Here is a 20,272-nt window from a genome sequence, read left to right as displayed (position 1 = left end):
TTCCGACCGTTCACCCAACGGTTTTTTGTTTTCTTATTCTCTCCTCGCGGGAGTAAACACTCCACTCCCAGTGCCGTGAGACCGACAGCAGCCAACCGAGGTGGCGTTCGATTTTGAGCCATCTTCTGGCTCGGGGTGCAAGAAACGAGTTTTGGTACGTAAGCGAATAAAAAAAAATCGCACTCAACCGTCGGGCCCAACGTCCTATCGGACCGAACTGGCCGCGTGGAGGTCAGCCAGGATCGACACCCTTTGCCAGAAAGTGTGGGAAAAGGAGGAGAACGAAATCCCACCCACCCAGGAGGAAGCCACCCCGTGAACGATCGCGAATGACGATGCCAGTTTTCGTGTACCGCTTGCCGGTTATATTATCCAGCATGTTTTGAGGCACGTTTTACGATCGGCTGCAGTTTTGTCAGCTCGCAAAATAAACGGCATTTACGCTACGGCAATTATGCGTGCCGCCGCAAGGGGCCACACGATTGATGGGCATTTATGGTGTCGAATGGGGTGGGCCGTATCGTAATGAAGCGAAATGGCATGAGCAGGAATAAAATTCAATCAACATATGGCCACGACAATCGTACGGAAGCGCATTGGTTCGCTATCAGTGAGTACGTGCCGTCGACTATCGGACCTTTCTACATATTCTACTAGAAAATTGACAACGAATCGAGGGAAACAAACCAAAACGCATTTATCTAGCCTGAACGACCGCATTCACGTACTGACATTATCGTAACGCCATCGGTAGAAAAAAATTGATAAATATAATTAAAATATATGCCTGATAAAACCACGCTATTTCTAGCATCATGAATTCCCATCAGACATTGATTTTAAATCGCTTGATTAAAAATGCACAAAAAAAAACATAAAACCGAGACGAAAGAATGTTGCAACCAGCAAAAATTCGCACGTGTTTATGCAAATACGAGTGGAACGCAATATGCCAAACCAGCCAAATAAGCTAATCGAAAGAAGAAGAAAAAAAGGAACCAACCGAAACTGAAACGCTTGAAAACCTGATTTTGAAACCTTGATCAACAAAGCACAGGGAAAACGATGTTGTTGTTGCAACGACACTTGATGCTCGTGTGGTTGATCTGTTTCGTAGTAGCAAGCTTAACGCGGGACGCGACCAATTTGTTGGACAGTTGAATGCGAAAACAAATAATCTCGACGGGGTGGGTATTAACTCAACCCCCTAACGGGAGACAGATAACGATCACCACACTTATCACGTACACACATACACTCGCGCGCGACAACGTCACGACACACGATGCACCATGACCGCCAACAACGACACCGGTTGAAATACGATCATCCTGCCGCAGGGCAACATCATTCTATGCGTGCGGGACAGCTCGATGGCTCATATAACAGCGAAGCTTTCAAACAGTAATCAATCACACTCGAGCTCACACTTCGCCCGGCGATCACACCGACCAAACCTCCTCGTTGATCCTCGCTTGGTTACGCAAAACGCAACGCACGTTCCTGCACTGACCGGGATAGGTGTTGCTTCCCGAAAACCGATTCGTATTTGTTGTAGCCAATTTCCGCCCAGGCTGGTTTACGACGGGGGCACCTCTTAAATTAAACTCATCATCATCGTAGTCGCGATCGTACGCGTGCGTGTGGCAGCCGTGCTCCCTAATAACGGTAGGCACGATGGCTGGGTGCGATCGCGAGCGGGCAATCTTTCTCAGCCGACCCTAATGGCCTATTTTTCACGTAAATTGGCGGACCACAATCGCAACGGGCCGCTTCCACGCACCCTGAACCCAGCGCGCGAAACTGGGAAACGCACTGATGAAACCACTCTCGCGCACACAAACACGCGCGAGTGCGCGATCACACAACACCGGGATTAGAGCCTGCCGGTGGAAAACCCGTGAAACTGGCCGCGCGCACTTGCCGTTCCGGGGCCACGCAGCTGCGCAGAAGTCCACGATATTACGCCGTCGCGGCCGCGTATTGCAATGCCGTCCGATCGCGTGCTCGGAAAGCCGGTTCGCACAAACGGAGGTGAAGTTTTGGACAGAGCTGATTTACCAGCAAACAGTGGTGGGACGCCGAGAGAGAGAGCACGTGAGAGAGTGAGAGATGTTTCGGAATGTTGGCAGCATAACGTCGGAGAGGAATTGTGGCTTAAGCATACTGCGAGATGTTGCGAGGAGTCGTCGCGATAGCAGGGGTTGATAGCTCCACTCCAAACATGTGGGGAATTTTTGTTTTAAAATAATTTTGTGCTGTCTATTCGGGCTTTCAACATTCATTCGAGTATTTTTGGAGAACAGTAATATGTTTTTTTAGCATACATAAAATTTTGGGATTAGATTACATCACTTCTAAGTGATAAGTGTTGTTCTAAATCATTTTAAAAATATTCTTTTTCTTTTTTTTAGATTTTAGAATTTAATACGGATTGGCTTTGCTAATAATTGAACTAAGATTAAACCATAGTTGCAGCTAAAACCTAGCATAAAGGCAAGCTGCCCACACTGTCGCTCAATTCGAGAGCCAGAGAGTGAGAGAATTTCATGCGTTCAATGCTCAGGTGCAAGCGCCACCAGCTTTATGGGCAGCATGTGTGAGCCAAAACATAAGTCAAGCGGAAATAGGCGTTGTGAAGGGAGGTGGCGGTGGATAATACACAGTGTGAAACCTGTTTTCATATTATGGGACACACTGTCGATTCAGTACAGGGTGGTTTTCGGGAAATAATTAGTAATTTTTAGTGACATAAGAAACTAAAATTTACTTTATCAATAATTCATCTACAAATACATTTACACAAGCCAAAAGACCATACATAGGGGTTATAATTTTCAAATTGCTACTCGATTATTTGAATTCATGGTATGTCATATTCTCGCCAAGATTTATACTTCGATTGGTAATACCATACAGCTCGCTGAAGTTTTAAATAAAATAGGAATATGTTTTTTTTATTATTTTTTACATTTTCTGGATGCTTTGCAATTTTGTTTGAACTATCAAAGTTAAAAAGAGGTAAGTTTATTTCAATCCTTGATCTTAAATATATGAAACGTGTTATAAATAATCATTTGTGCTATTCACCATATATTTATTACTCCAACAGGATAAACTTAACCAATGGATTAATGTATTTTGTTATTCCATTCACGGTGAATTGACATTAAAATTCATTTTATTGTTACATATTGCATTATTAAATACATTTATTCAAAGAAAAAAAAACAAAATGATCCCAAAAGAAGATTTGCGCATTGAAGGTAAAAAAATTGACCGCAATAGACGTAAATATCCGTAAGTGTTTCACACTCCAACAGCCCATTTGCAATCATTGGGCACGCCAATAAACCATCAATCCATCTTCCACTCAATCGCGCAAACAAATCGCGAGCCTGTAAAAGAAACAAGTGCTACTTTCTTACACTCGATCGCAATATCCCCAACGCGCAATGCTTGTAGTAATAAACGAAATTTAACACAGTGTGGTTCGAATCAAAAGAAGAATAAAAAAACAGAAAGCATTATATTTTATCACAACCGCGAGAGCAACCCGCATCACCAGAGGAAGGGGCCCCAGTTAACACCCATTTACGCTGGCGTACAGTGCATTTAACCCCGAACCAGCACACTTTAACTTTTATTTCCCGCCAAAGCTCACGAGAAGCGTCCGGGAGAGGGTGCTTTTCATCCCTTTTTACCAAACACCCCAAAAAATGCCCGCAAACGCACGTGCATTTAACACCCGGCTAAGGGGTCGCTTCAATATGGAGCATCTGACCAAGTTTTAACCCTTAGTTTTCTCTCTCTCTCTCTCTCTCTCTCTCTCTCTCTCTTTTAGGTAGCATCCACAAAACGATTGCAGCTCCCATTTCTCGATCGTAAACACAAACCACCACACGCGGCGACGTAAAACAAAAGGCCACCTAATGAAAGCCATTCGCTCGTAAAACTGATTAATGGAAAACCGCACGGAAAACATTGGAAAATTAGATTTGATTAGAGACTCCCGGCAGATGGATGGCCAGTGGAAGAGAAGGCGCCCAGAGGGCACGCAACACCGTAGATTAATCTCTGGATCACGAACGGTGCCCGGGGGCGAAACAATGGCAAGCCGGAGGGAAGAGAAAACTTCCAAAATGACAACATCATCATAATCGACGCGATGCGGTGGTGAAAAGAGAGCTGGCAAGTTGGAAACTAATTAAATTTCGTAATAAAAAAAAGCACATACACAACCACACTCACAAGGGGACCGAGGTCGCTGTTCCGTGGAGCCGCACACACTCTCTTTTCCGGCCCCGGCTCCGTTAGCACCGGACTGATAAGTTTGGTGATTTATGCTTCACTATTCGATCACGTCGATCGATCCCGGCATCGGCAAGCGATGAACTTTCAGCGCGCGAGTTTGTTTTGGATGACGCGATGACTGCAGCAAACGCTTGCGGCAACTTGTCAATTAAAATTCGATCGGTCTTTGAACCTTCAGGTCCCCCGTGCCAGGTGGGGTGAAGTGGACCGGAAAATAAATACTTCTCATGCAGCTTTCGGGCGCCACGTTCACGAGATGTAATCGCGCGACAACGAGTCACTTTTTGCGGGCAATTATGCAACCTATCTCACCTTCTAAAATTCGCACTGAATAATGGATCCGATGGAATGCGATAACACCGTTGGATTGTTGAATCAACAAAACCAATAGTGCTTTCAGTGTTACATCTTTCCAGCATGTAGTGCTCCAGTGGTAGAAAGCGACAACTTTTGCTACCACCGAACATTCAATCAGGATAAGCTCATTAGGCAGCACAGTCCGCAGTGGGCTCCTTTCACAATTGGGATCTAATTTAATCCAAGCTGCTGGATCCTGCAACTTCGCGCCGGAGTTCGCCGCCGACGGGGCTTCCTGACACTTTCTCAACTTTCCATTCAAAATTTCTGCCTCACGATAAACTAATCTAAGCCCGTTTAAACTCCCTTTGGTTGCGAAAGTTTTGCAACCGGTAGAATTACCGGAAGGAATTCAAGATAGGGAGGGGACCAATATCTTTCGCGCACCAGCCGTACTAGGCAAACTTCATCGGTGGCGAGCGGATGGGCATATTTAACGTCTAGTACCCGCAGGATAACCGAAACACTGCGACATCCGTTCGCGCCCTCGTTTAACTTATTGTCGGATGGCTATCTGCATGGTACACGCTGGTATGAAACTTTTCGAGAAGATGAAACTATTCCTGGACACTTTACGTGATGCGTGATACACGATATTGGCAACGGTTGATTACATTTATTATATACCTAGAGCATTCAGATAGGCTAAATAGGCGAAAAGCATGGTTTGCTCAAACAAATTTAAATACATTTAAGTACAGATAAGAAGGATAACAACACTCACCGACAATCAGCTTTAAAGCGATGTATAATGAAATTGTGTAAACATCGCAAGCGGAGCATCGTCGAACACGATGTTTTGCGCCTAAATATATGCAACCAGCGCAACATTCATAGTTGATCAAAAGCTTCGATATTCAAGAGAAAAGCCAATGAAAAACGTAGTGCATCACTATGCACGTTGGGAATGAAAGAGTTGACCAAATATTTTAAGTTTTATTTCTCAGGTATATGGCATTATAAATTAAAAAAAATCATTACAATTTGAATTCACAATAGCTTCCATTATCTTCATCTGGCATCTTCAATTGCTGAAATTTGCTTGAAATAGTTTCCCATTAAACCCGGCAGGAAATGAAAACATAACATGTTACTTACGAGCACTGGGCACTTTCAGCGCCAGTTTCGGTGATCCTCCGGACAAGCTGAGATCGCTCAGCGAGCTCTGTTGGCTGTCCTTGCTGTGGGTACGTCCCCTGGAGAGAGAGAAAAAAAAGATCAGTTAATCATTTGTATTTTTAAAGCTATACTTTCCAGCACAATTTATGACTGTAAATTTGAAACAAACAGCGGAAAATGTATGCGAAAATACCTTGACATGTTTACAATTTTAATGCTTGGGAGAACCCCACTACGATACCGATAAGTGGCGCTCGCGTCCGTACAGGCGCACCTTTCCCGTGTCGATAAGATAAGCAGCCAGTCTGCGCTTGACCGAAGGGTGATTGTAAAAATACATTTTTTATCTTTAATTGCATAGTAATTTGTCGCCGAGACACACCGTTTCTCTACTGCCGCGCGCATAAATACATTATTGACACTCGCCTGCCGGTCATCTCACTTCGGCAACCTGCTAGGCGTGATCATTAGCAAGGGCAATAGAGCGGCTTCGTGCAATGAAGAGATTCCAGCAACGAACAAGCTTAGACACAACACCAGCAAAGCTTGTTCACAAAACAAGCGCCATTTTTGCTCCCTTCGTGGCGCTGGTGGACAAAAGCAAGAACAGGGTCACGTCCATCAGCCATTCCGACGAACCACGGGTAGTTTTCCGAAGCAATATCTCTGCCCCAAGATCAAAACACCCTCTGCTGGAGGCAGCCCGAGTGAGATAAAGATAAAACAAACGTTGGGAATACCAAAAGACATCCGGCGGCGGGCATCGCCTCTCGTTGCATTGCACAACGCCCGGGCTGCACAATCTTAGCCATGCGAGCCATTAGAAGACAAGCCGCAGGCGAACAGTGACAACTATTCAACGCAGTTGCCCGCCGGCAGTAATGGAAGTTGCATTACCACACATACACCACGTGCTTGCGTCACTTTTTGCAAACGCAAAATTCGCACAGAGCTTTTTGTTTTCGATCCGTTGCCCCAATGAAAACGGTGGTTTGCTTTTAACGCCTGCTTATCCACCGGCGAAGGAAAAGCCTTCGCAAGAGCACGTTGGAAAATGGCCCCCGTGTTCCCTGCTTCCGCCCCGACCGGTTATGTTCCAGCAGTCAAGATCGATTGGTGACGTCTTGCAGCTCATTGCAAAACCGTGCCTGACACACACGCTCTTGCTGGACACTCTCTCATGGCGGTCGCGCACGAACGAACCTCACCGTCTGCGAACCGCCATCATCTATAGCACGGTGTTAACGTGTCCAGGAACAGGTTCTATGTGCATCGGTATTAGGCACAAAAACAAAACCTAAGCCGACAGGGAACGCAGGGCAGCGGACCGGAGGCAACTTGGCTGGAATGTTTAACCTTTTCCACGTCCCCAGGTCGTGGTATTGTCTCATCATTCGACGGGAACAAGTCTATCGATTTGGCGGCTTGTAGAGTTAATTGGAAGTGAGCGCGAAAATTTTCCACACCGTCATGCAGATGTTTTGTGCCGGTGCGTTCCAGCGAATTGCACACGGTTTCGGTGTTTTAGGGTTTCGTTAGTGCATTGGGTTTGGGAGGCTGGGGAAACCAAAGTAGTTTTTTGGTAAGAATTTCTTGCATGTAACTCAACCCAATGACGTGGAACGGAACTAGCTTTATTGACAAACTTAAATACTTTTAAAAAATGACTATATGCATGAAAAAATTTTGCTTACAGCTAGATACATTCGAGGACAATACATTCAACTTTAAATAAATGTGTAGCTATAAAAGTATTTGGCAGGATATTTATCTATAGAATAACAATAATAAATTGAAATGATCCATAAATGTATACATTGATTTTGACAGTTATGCCTTATTTTTTGTTTTTGAATCGAAATTACGTCATTTGAAATCATTTGCAAACATATAGTAGTATACTGCATGGTTCTGATACTGTAAAGGTTCTTGGTTTAAAAAGAAACAAAAAATCATTAAAAATAGTGAAAATAGAAAACGAGCTTACAGCTAGGATTATAAGCTAAGCTAAGCTAAAGATTATAAAGATTTTACATCTCTCACTGCAAACAAACCTATCAATTCAGCACCTTCAGGTGTGCTCGAATTGACAATCCGTTTTCCAACCCTACCGAACGAAATCCGGTGAAAGCCTTCATTTACATCAACCACCCCGTAGGCTTATAAGCGATGCATGCGCTTCAAAACCCAAGCACATTGTCAACAAATTTGTGGCACTACGGTGTTCTGCAACAATGGTGTCATTTGCGAGTTCCGCTCTCCCTTTACGGTCACGGTTTCATCGTCCTGTGGTTCACATTAAACCCCCCTTTTTACTGCTTCACGCTCCCGTTCCATCGACAGAATTGCATTTCCTTTCAATCGCTCATCGCAGGACGTCGGTGGGCTTTGTTGGCTTCGAAACGCAGCCGGCCGAGAACCGCAAGGACCGCATGGACAATATTACAATCCAACCATCTGATGCCCTCCTGCCGTACATGCTGCATTTAGCAGTAAATCAATGGACTACCGAGCTAACCCGGGTGCCCACATCTGGCTATCTAGCGTTTCCTATCTGAGAATAGATTGTGCACACACTCACACATACGACCGGCTATTCGGTATCGTATCCCTGCTGGTCGGAACGCTCAGATGCAACGTTACATAACTCTAATTTTATTACACCTCACTGAAGCCTATCTTTATCGCCTGCAATACACATCGTTGCGATCCACGCTGGACCTAGTTTTAGGACCAGACTGTGTCAGTTCTCATCGGGGCATTTCTCTGCGCTCCAAGGCCCACCATGTGGGACCTTGTGGGTTGGAATTTTCCAATAATTTTACACGCACCACCCCAGCCAAGGGGCGCTTTTTGCGAACAACTCAGAGGTGTTCGATCTACAGGTTCCGGGCGACGAACAACCGTGCCCAGTGAAACAAATGACAATTTATAGACCACCGAGGGAGGCGCTAGAACTAGAATTTCAATCGATTATTTCACCGCCAACCAAGACACACGCTCCAATGGCTACAGGGGAGCTATAATTCATGGAAACCGAGCACTTACCGAGCAAACAACCCCACGGAACGTGCGACAATAAGCCACCGCTCACCTTTGGCTCACGTGTGTGGGAGGGAAAAATGTGCACTACATTTGTGCAATCATTTGTCACAATTACGCAATCGCACGCAACGGCGCTGCGTCTTCACACTCGCCGGTGAAATTATCTCTTTGTTTCTTTCGGTGCTCCTTACGAGCGCTTCCTAAAACGCGTTACACATATGATCCTGGCCCCGGGTGGGGGTGAGACCTGCGTGTTCACCGTGCTCTACAATTACCAATTGCCGCTCCGTGATGGCCAAGATGTGTAACATTTACTCGGAGGCCAACTCGGATGATTGCCACCGTGGGGCGGTTCGTAAAAACTAATTAAGCGTGTAATCCACATCCATCAGCATCATTCACCCACCCCTTTCCAGGCTCGTTTGAAACCATCCACCCCCATCCCAAAAGCCACCCTCTCTGGGGGAAATGCACGTGGGCAAAGAAACGCACGCGAGAGTAGGCGAAGCGCAACGGACGGGCTATTTGCGTTTCTTCAACTGACCCCAACTGGCGCCTATCGACGGTGCTTCCGTTCGGAGCTGGGTGGACCGAAGAAAAGTGAAGTTGAAGTACCAAACCCTAGGCCTTCCGTCGATCCGGAGCTTACATAAGAACGTGCATACGTTAATTAAAACGACTGCCGTATATGTAGCATTGTGAGTGGCACGTGGAGCACGTTTTGACCCGCGCTTGATTCTGTCACCGGCTGCTTGGAAGCCTTTCATCTTGAAGCTGTCAATTGAAATAGATAGCAGGGTTTGCATTTCCGACCTTTAATCGTATGGAATGAGTTAATTGAAATTGTTTAATGGCACAGAACACTTAGGAGTCGTATCCAAATTAAATATAAGGACGCATAATTTAAAATGTTATATTTTTGACGCATCATACGTAATCAAGCAATTATGGGACAATGAAGGTCATTTTTCACATCAAATGAAAAAGTTTTAACGACCATACAATAACAAAAGCACGAAAAAAGTCTTTGTGCAATGAAAAATTCAGATTGATTTAATCAGAACAAAATTCTGACATGATGCATTCTCGATTTCTTTCCTTCCCGAAACCAAGTGTAGCTTAGCACGTGGCGCAAAAGCAAAACAAACTCCTCACTCGAAAACACATCAATCAAAAAAAAAAACGACCGACTCCTAGCTATCAATCAAAATCGCCCGTCTCGCCGGCCACGCGCATTTGGTGAAAGCACACCGGAGGGAATTATTTAATAGCGCCATTTTTACGCCCCTCTCGCGCGTGCTTCGGTTCTGATGTCAACTGGAATGTGTGCGCCACTCGTGCGATGGAGCGCGCAATGGTCGCCGGAATGCAAATCGATGATGAACATTATCAATATTCATTAGATTTAATTGATCGCTTAATGGCGCATACACTCGAATGGCGACACCGGCCAGGACGGTGGCCAATCGAATCTGCATCGGAGAGATAATGCATGACGCGCAAACCACAAAACAACAAACCGATAGACACCGGATGTCCAGTGACCTGGGCCATGGTTTTAACGAGTCTTTGTTCGGTCAGCCTTGTCTTGAGTATTTCTCCTGCAAGTCGACCTGCTGGAAATCGCGGGAAAAAAATGCAACCTTTGCGTCGATTTCTAGCGCGTGATTTGAAAGTCTAATCGAGTCAAAGCGCACCGAGGGGTTTATTGAGGGTAAACGTGATAAGCGCCCATCGAAAAATACCTCTAGTCCGCTATCAAGCAACAAACGAGTGAACAGCTTGAGCTGGAGGTATGGAAGGCACAAGTGCAGCTTCTTAATGGTGTCATGTCACAAGTGCATCTTTGTTATCAATAACATAATTTAGAGTATTATCAAGCATCGTGGGGCTACAGCGCCAGTTCCAAACAAAATACAATCTACAAAATTTTCTTACTTGAAGACCAACTACCGCGTACATTGCAAAAGCAACGTTCCAAAATATGGTCCAAGTCTTGAAAACACCCATCGACACGTAACCACCATAAACACCCGCTAAGGCTTCACGCCACATCGCAACAAGGCAGCGCAAACCTGTGCAAATAATTTCAAAAATATTCCCTCCGTCAACACCTTTCGTCAACAAGCGAACGTTCGATTTCGTTATCAACAACGGAGGTAAACCAACCCAAGTTTTAATCCCAGAGGGCTCCCGAAACACACGGCAAAGTCCAGCATTCATATGAGAGTGTGTTTTAGCCAATATGAGGCCCAAAAATAAGTCGATCACCAGATTAAAGTTTACCAAAGCATTAGCAAAATTGTTTGACCAACGGCACATCGGGAAGTCAAACAGCTCCATCGAAAACAAGCAACGACTCTCACTGGAGGCAATTTAAATGGGGTCTGGAACTCTAGATGGGCTAGTCTGGAATTTATCCCGCCACGCCAAGCTGCTCCCACGTGCTCGTCCCCGGCGAGCGTTATGCTAAAAAGGATAACGGACTCCACTCGAACGGGTTTGCAGCGGGCAAAAAGGTGATAATAGAATCTATTGGCATTAACATTTTGCCTGAAACATGCCTCCATTTTGCGAAGCAAAAAAAAAATCCTCCCAAAACGACGGGTCGGTCATCCGCACGCAGCCCGGTAAAGCTGGGATTTTTATGATATTACCATTAACGCTGGAGAGCATTTGGCTTCCAGCGATCCACCGGGCGGCTCGTTAGCACACGTCGACTGTAAAAAACATTCAAAAACCGAAAAAAAAGTAAACCATCCCCAGCACACTAGGAGGCACAACACGAACTCCAGCAGAACACTAACCCGCCGCGTGGATAATAAAACATCCGTCGCGAAAGATAACACATTCAAGCCGAGAAGCGCGAGCAGAGGAGGAAGAAGAACGAGAGAGAGAAAAAAAACGTCTCTTCGCACGAAACATTGATGTATGTAAATTGTGCTACCTTGTGCTGTTGGGGCCACGATGACGCAATTGAGCCGATTTCTCGCACAAACACAGACCGCCAGACCTAGACCCCAGAGATGATCGCCATGCGCGATATCGTCGTAAAGCTTGAGAATTGATGCTAAATGCGTGATACGGGCCACTGCGCTAAGTGACGAAGTGACGATCGCTAGGTTTCTGAAACCCAACGGAGGCAGGAAAAAGACCCACGATGTAAGTCCGAGACACCAACATCCGTCCAAGGCTCACAACGGCGTGGCGAGACAAACAGGTTCGCTTCTTTCGATAAAATCAGCCCTTATCACGTCCGTCAACCGGAGGGAGTGGCGACTTTTTCGGCGGCCCAAACGAATGAGAAACGGGGCCTAAAGTGAGCAAGATAAACTATCCGCCCCGGCAATCTGAAAGTGGAAGTGGAGCAAGATGAATCGATTTGCGTCCGCGGTTCGAGGTTTGGGCTGGGTGTCATGAACAAGGGGGGCAAACCCTTTTGCGAACGCAACCGTGCTGACGGTGGGTAACGCAAAAGGCGAAGAAGAAGCGTCGGAAAAGCCATTTTCCGTACACGGCGGCCACAATCGCATTCCGAAGCGCAGGCAAACGCGCGAACACACATTCCATCATGCGACTGGCAAAAGATAAAAGGCATTCAGACAAAGAGAGAGAGAAAAAAACAAAACACCCCCTCCTCAAGGGACGGAACAGTAAAGACAACAACAACAAAAAACTGACACACTCTCGATCTCCAAATAATGTTTCGAATAATGTTCGATTGTTTGTTCGTTTCTGATGACTGATTGCGTACGGGTTTTTCGCTCAAGCGTTGGGTTTGGGCGAGGGTTGCTTAGAGGGTGGGTTGGCTGGTTGGAGTATCAATTCGTTTCACAAAATCGATCGCAACCACTCCTCCAGGGTGCCAATGCAACATCAAATGGTGCTCCCTCGCTCCAGCATAACCCGGCAGTTCGTTGCCGTGTTGGTGGAAATCATCCCCCCAACCGGGGTGCAGGTGTGTACGGGGAGGTGAACAACCAACGACGCCAATGACGACGACGACGACGACGGGGTTGTGTTTAAGGGTAGTTGGCGAAGATAATGATGATGATGATGATGCTGTTGATGACGACGACGACGACGACGACGCTACAGCAGACCCGATGCCGCTTGCAATGGGGTGGTTTTTAAGGGGCTCACACGCAAACACACGTAACCAAGTGAGGAACAATCGGTTTGCTTCAATTGGGAGTTGAGAGCACGCAAACACATTTTTGGTTAATTTGAACGGAATCGTTAGAGGTATTTGTTGTGCGTTATTTATGGGCCTTTAAACCTGATACCGGATTGTGCAGGGTTTATTCAGGTTACTCATGAACAGCTCTTTTCTCACACACAAATGCACTTGTATTCGATGCATGACATACTGATGTAAAAAATCGCCAAACTGTGAGCTATTGCGAGTAGAGTTAAAAACGTTGTTGAGGTTGCTGTGCCCTGCCAAACAAAGCTCGTGCTAACCTCTGTGTGCTCCGAACACCTTCTCCTATACGTGGAGTGGGGGGAGTCGACCAACACACACCTTCCCAGTGAAGGATTTACATAACCATAGCCACAGCCTGACCCCGAACAACGCTTTTTCTCACCCTGCGGCGGCGGCCACATATCGACCTCCTCGGCTGATAAACGATCGAACTGAGACGATCAACCCCCTCCCCTGTGGGTTTCTCTAGACCTACCACCCCCCCCCACCCCCTCCCTCTACGCACGTGAGAAAACTTCCCAAACTCCCTCACTTACCTCTTCACCGAACCGGAGATCGTTCGTTTGCCGTGCGTCGAGCTGCGGCTGGTAACGCTGGTACACTCAGACGGTGGGCTCTTCAACGAGCCGACCGTGGCGGGAGAATCACGCCGCAACAGCCCCACCGAGGACGCTGCTGGGCCCTTCCCAGCCCCACCTGTTCCACCACCCCCACTCACACCACCACAGCTGATGCGCGACTTCACGTCACTGAAATTGCGCCTCATGCCCGACTTATTCTCAGCGATCTTGCTCATCACCGCGTCCCACTTGTTCGGGGTGTTGGATTTCTTCACAAAGCTTAGATTCGATCCTGTGGCAGGGCCACCCCCACGCGCCCCCACCCCCACACCGGTACCACGTGCACTCACTGCGCCACCGGGGCGCTTATTTTCCTGCTCACATTCACCACCCACCGGACCGACGTCACCGACGTCATTGCACCGCTCACCGGTGGCAGGGCGGGATCCTTCGCACGAATCCTTAAACGAACGCGCCTTACTCAACCGATCCGTACGCGTCACCGACGTCGAGGACATTTCGCCCAATGCCACCGCATGGTGCTTCCGCAGGCTGCGATTTGCTTCACTTTTCAGCTGCTTACGGTTGCCACAACCACTATTGTTGCCACTGTTGCTGTTGCTGCTGCTGCTGCTGCTGCTGCTGCTGCTGCTGCTGGTGCTGTTGCTGGTGGTGCTGCTGCTAGCGCTTGTAGTACTGCTGTCACACGCGGTCGATCGTTCGCCCTCGGGGAGGCTGCTAGCACCGTCGGAACGCCGCGCGGCAATTCCAGCACCACCGACGCCACCACCACTACTAGGGGCGGTCTCGCTGGCACCAATATCACCGCCACACTGCTGGTAGTGGTGTTCAGCCGCCAGCGTGCTCGCACCACCATGCTGCTCGTGAACTGGCTGCGCGTGGTGCAACGCCGCCACCACGATGGAGCAGCTTTTCTCGTGCTCATCAACCGCCAATTTGCACGTTTCGTTTGCATCGCGCCCAAAGTTCTGGCTGTTGCTGCTGCTGATCGTGTCCGTCGATACATCCGGGCTCATGTCATCCGTCGGTTGCGGTTCGTCATCGAACTCGCACCGGATCGCCGGGCCGGAGGTTTGAGAAGCAACTCCAACAGACACCGTTCCAGCTGCTAATGCTGCTGCTGCTGCTGCTGCAGCTGCAGCAGCTTCCTGCTGATCATCCGCACGGCGCTGCACGAGATCATCATCGACACGGTTTTCCACGTCGGTGAAAATGCCGCTCGATTCCATACACGAGTCCTCGTTCTGACCGGCGTCCTGGTGAAGTGGACCAGCGTTCTGAGCTCCATCCTGATCATCCTGCTCGTCGATCGCATTGAAAATGGCATTCGCACCAGCCCCGTACAGCTGCCCGTCGATAATCTGTGCCCGCCGGGCATCCCCACGGTTAAACACATCGTCCGCATCGCTTTCGGTGAAGAAATCCGAATCCGTCATCGGATCCTGACGGCGCGGTACAGCAGCAACAGCGGCCGCCATCATGGGCTGCCAGGCGCCTCCACCAAGAGCCGATTTGACACGTGGTCCGTTTGAGGGTGAATGATCCGCACCGCGGCTTGCCGGACGGGACATCTCCCCATCACCCTGGTAACCCGTGTCCAGACTCGTGATGCTCGTGATACTTGTGATGAAGCTGTTCGAAACCTTCGACGAGGTGGCGGACTTCGTCATTTGATCCGTCTTCGGGTCGGAGTCTGCCTGTGACAATTCGCTCACTCCACCAGCCACACTGGCACCACTCGGTCCGCTAGCCATCGTGCCTCCGTAGGGTTGTGGTGCACCCGCCATTAGCAGTAATTCCGCCGGCAACATGATATCGGACATATCCGTTTTAACCCCCACAGGATCAAGCGGAAGCTCCTCGGGTGAGGGTGTCTGATCGATGCGACAATGATGCTGCAACGCACCGTGCTTGTGGTGATGATGGGATGATCCCGCACCACCACCGCCACCACCTCCCGAACCACCAACACCCGTGTTCAGCTGCAGCTCCAAACCAGCCGCACTAGCCGCGTTGTTCGTGTTGGTGTTGGTCGTCGTCGAATCGAGAAACTCCTTCATCTGATCCGGTGTCAGGATACCGAGGCTTTCGTCCATCTCGAACGATCCCTGTTTCGTGAGCGAGCTCGTCGGTGACTTTAGGTGGGCAGGTTTCGCGAGTGATAACGACGAATCACACAGCTCGATCGAGCAGTCCAGCGTGCAGTCGGTGAGATCGAGTCCGAAGGAAAAGCGTTGCTTTGGAGCTGGAACAGTGTTAGAACGGGTGTCCAAATGTCGCCTCATCACGACCTCTTGCTGCTGGTGCTGCTGCTGCTGATGGTGGAGATGGTTTTGTGGTTCCTGTAGCTGTTGCTGCTGATCGTCTTGCTCGCAGGACTCCGGGTCGTCGAGACTCATGTCGAATATTTCCTTTCCTGCGCTTACATCCGCACTCGCTTCACTCTGACCATCATGTCGATGTGCGCCACCGGTGTAGGCGACTTTCCCATCATCCTCGTCATCACTCGCTGCATCCAGTTCCACGGGAACTAGTGTGCGATCCTGCACGCTGACGTCCAGCATAAGCATACTAGTGCTGAGTTGATTGCCAACAGTCGGTCTTCTTCCGGCACTGCCCACTCCCGGAGTGTCCATTGCATCTGAATGTTTTATCGAACCGAAACCCGCTGCCATTCCACTGCTCCGTTTGCTACCAGAACCAACCCCACTGAATTGCATTAGATTCAACGATTGCTCCAGGGTGCGTGTCAACCTGCTAGACTTGGGTTTGTGCCCGGTTCCAAGCCCTCGCGATGCCTCCTGCTCCTCGACCGAGTGCGTCCGGTTTAGGACACTATCACCCGGCGCTAGACACGGTTCGGTGCCGACATCCGCGTACAGCAGCTCCTGCGTGATGTTGGGAATGCTTTGCGTCACGTTCAGCAACCGATCGTGTACCATCGTCGAGTTAAGGATCGCTGGACGCCGCAGGCCATCTTCATCCAGCAGCAGTTCACCCGTCGACGGTCGCCGCAAGGACATGGTTCCTGTGAGGTCCAACACCGGTGAGCCGATGCTTTCGGTGCTCTCGCGTCGGAATGTCTTCGTCAAACCAGCCAGACCGTGGGCGACTAGTGACGATGTTTGGCTGCGTGTACGCGTCTGGTTCATGATCGGCGGTCGCAGATGATCCTGTGGTGAGCTCAAAGATTCACGCGAAGACTTCACGAAGGTACCGCTGCGCCGGATCTCGTACGTGACGTTACCATCACGCTGCAGCGTCACCGTGTGCTCGGTGTTCTTGACGAACGTCGGGGCGGGTTTTCCCACGACGACGAGCGCCGTTGCGTTGATGTCCTCGCGCACAGGTCGTTCCGCTGGTGGAGATTCAAGCAAATTGTCCGTACTGTCCGCCCCAACCAGCTCAAGCGATTCGTCTACCAGCATCGTAACGGTCGCTTCTGGACCACACTCATCCTCGCCGACCCTGCGGACATCGTACACGTCCCCGTTTTCGTCCTCGTCGTCCTCGTCGTCGTCACTGGGGATCGCGAACTCCCTGCGGCAGAGTTTGATGTCTTCCAGCCGCTCGGTCGTCGCCACCGACACGATCAACTCCTGCTTCTTGTGGTGTGGAACGAAGACCGTTTTCGGGGTGACCAGACCTAACCGGGCCAGCTGTCCCGGCATCGGTGTGGAAGCGGCTAGCAACGGAAACGGGCTCGGTTCACCATTGTACAGCTTATCGCCAGAGTAGGAACGAGGGATAGAAATTGCTCCCGAACGGAGCTGGGCCGCTGGTGCGAACAGACTGATCGGGGTGGCCGGAGGTTGTGGGGCTGCCCCACGTTTCCCAGGCAGGCGGATGTTGGAGGTGGGCACACGAAAGCTTCCCGCCACCGGAATGCGGCTGCTGGTGCTGTTGAGCCGAGGAATGCGCGAGTGTACCGAGTCCTGCGAGAAAAAGGAAAAGCAAACAAAAATGACAAAACGTTACTATCGCCAGGCCAAGTTGGAGGTAAAAATTCAAAGCGAAATAAAAATACCGACCGCTTCGCTGCACAAGGATTAGTCGTGGTCGAGGAGAGCGAGGCTTAGTCACCTCGCGAAACCCTTCAAACGTCGGCCGAACCGTCATCGTTTGAAGTCACGTTGTCACGGAAGGTGACGCGAGCGAACTCTGCCCGGTACACATGTACAGGGTGGATATGAGAGGGAGCTTTTTGCCGCTATCGCTAACGTGATCGGCCGGTCATGCATGCGAAACACCACCTCTCGTGGTGCTGAGGCTCGATAACCGCCAAATCGATACAGCGAACAAACATATGGAAACGGTAGAGTCTGGTGTGACCTTGGGCTGAATTTGGACCAATGCTTCCCTCGAAACGTATTTCTAAACGTATTGTGTCTCAAACAGTGAAACACTTTCGTTGGTTTTGTAGACTGCCAGTACAGTAGCATTTTTCAGATGAATACAAAAATATCGATGCTTCGAAATTAGGCATACTTCTGATTATATATAATGATAATATTTTCATCATAACTAAAAAATCATTTCATTATACTACATAAATCCATTCTGTTTTTTCATTTTGTTCAAACCTCGAAGTCAATCGATCAGTTACGCCTTTGCAATTATATTATTACAAAAAATATTTTCGCAAAATAGATTCACTAATCAAGAATTAAGATAACCGTCGCTAGCTCGCTTGCATTTTTGTGCGATAAAAATATGATAAGAAGTGATTTAATCCGGAGACATCGTTTTTGCGGAAATTTTATGCACTTTAAAATCCAGCAGATGCAGACAATTTTCTTACGAATCATCGCATAATCACATTATCTTTACCCATAGCTAAGTTTTAGAAATGACGGACGGTGCTGTGCCGGATCTGAACTCCATTCTAATTTAATTTATACATAGACCAAATTGTTGAAATGGATCTAATGCGTTCTAATCCATTGTATCCATTAGCAAAGAGGAACATAGTTGTGGATCAGACTAATGAAACTTCAACACGTATCATAGTGGAACATCTTGGCAACTAAGCTATGCAGACAGATCTAACAATACATGATGCCACAATATTAAATCATCTATTTTAGACAACATTCTTCCACATTTTTTAAATATCTGATTTTCACGAGCCATCTTTGATAATTTAAATTCCATTCGAATCAACCAACAACTTCTTTTTGGAAGGACGGTTGCATCGAGCTCATGGTTTATTCAACAGCTGAATTTTGTTTTTGAAAGTTAATCAGCTAGTTCAGGAAAAGTAAGAATTTTAATCCGACACAAAAAAAACATCTCAATTCCATGCGTTATAAACGGCTACTTCCTCTCATTTAATAATTACTAGCAAATGTGCTTTTTTTTAACGCTGGACCATCTACGGCACATGATGCTATCCAAATGATGTATGCATCAATAATTAATCTGTAGGCAGAGCAGTTTGCGCTTTGTGGCGTAGGATTAACTATAATACCATGTACGATGATGAAATTAATTACCCGTAACTTTCGTCTGAGATTTTTCATGAAAAATTTATCATTTGTTTAAGCTACCAAATCGCCACATCAGCATAACAAACCAGGTTTCACCCAACTCACGGCATTATTTGAGAAGGGACGCACCGCGAAAGATGGCGCCGCGGCCACGCCGTACAAATCCTTCCCTAGGCACATTACCCAAAAAGTTTGGTGACCGCCAGTGGTGGAAAAATACATAAAATCAAACTCATGCCTATAATTCACGGCCACCGTGTCGTGCTTGATGTATGCGGGATGAATCCGACCGTAGGCCGGTCGCCGGGTGAAATGGGCGAAAGATACACATTTCATTGGCAAAGCCTACTAGACGGTGCGACGCAGTCATGCGCATTTTATGCGACGGCATGGACACGGCCACGCTTTGCTCAGTAGGCTCGAACTAAAGCACACAAATTATTCTGCACCAAGCGCGAAAGGGCGAAGGCGAACGTGGAAGTGAAATTTATTCATGCTAATTAATGCCATAGATCCCGGATTATGACATACGATACCGGCTAGCGATAGGTCTCGGCATCGAGTTCGGACTACGGGATGGCCAGGCTCACGCTCGCACTTGGGCAAATAAATTTTCAGCTCAGAAGAATTTCGGCGAGCCGTAAATATATTGCCCTTGCAATTATGCCAACTATGATACCTTTTTCTTGAAGGTTAACATCTTACTACCAGGACGATTAAATTTTTTTACCAGTATCTTTTTTGGTATGAAAACATAAATGCTTAAAATGATAAAAACATATTTCCTCAAAACTAATGGTAAATATTTCGTCAAGGTTTGCTAATTACCTAAAAATGTTTCAAAAATTTTATCATTGGCTCAAAACCGGCTCACAGAAACTACTATAATTTCAGAGTTGAAACCGGAAACAAAATAACTCCTCGACTTACAGCAAGTCAGAAACGGATGTTGTCACATTGAAGCATATATTTCATTGAGATAGCATCAAAAACTTTCTAGATAAGGACGGATGTAAACTTCAAGGCCCAAATGTCAAAGTGCTCATAATTGTGTGCTTCTAGTGGAAAGCACCGAAGTTTTTTTTCCCCATATCTAACTGTGGCAAGAAAATTGTCTCCCGTTTAATGAATTTGTTCCACATAATTCTTTGAGTTGTGAA

At 47.7% G+C, this 20,272-nt stretch overlaps 1 protein-coding gene across 1 annotated transcript in view; it reads right to left on the bottom strand.

The window, feature by feature from the left end:
- LOC128723935 (serine-rich adhesin for platelets) overlaps positions 1 to 20,272 on the bottom strand; it is a 111,214-nt gene that overhangs the window by 64,579 nt on the left and 26,363 nt on the right. The window contains exons 2-4 of the mRNA XM_053817699.1: positions 14,739 to 17,558; positions 13,579 to 14,669; positions 5,770 to 5,867 (exon numbers count right to left, since the gene is read on the bottom strand). Coding sequence (XP_053673674.1) covers positions 5,770 to 5,867; positions 13,579 to 14,669; positions 14,739 to 17,558 — 4,009 coding nt within the window. The remainder of the gene's footprint in view (positions 1 to 5,769; positions 5,868 to 13,578; positions 14,670 to 14,738; positions 17,559 to 20,272) is intronic.

The sequence above is a fragment of the Anopheles nili genome, chromosome 3, assembly GCF_943737925.1.
Source record: "Anopheles nili chromosome 3, idAnoNiliSN_F5_01, whole genome shotgun sequence".
Lineage (NCBI taxonomy): Eukaryota > Metazoa > Arthropoda > Insecta > Diptera > Culicidae > Anopheles > Anopheles nili.
The sequence above is the reverse complement of the archived record's forward strand: the minus strand, read 5'-3'. Positions and strand labels throughout refer to the sequence as shown.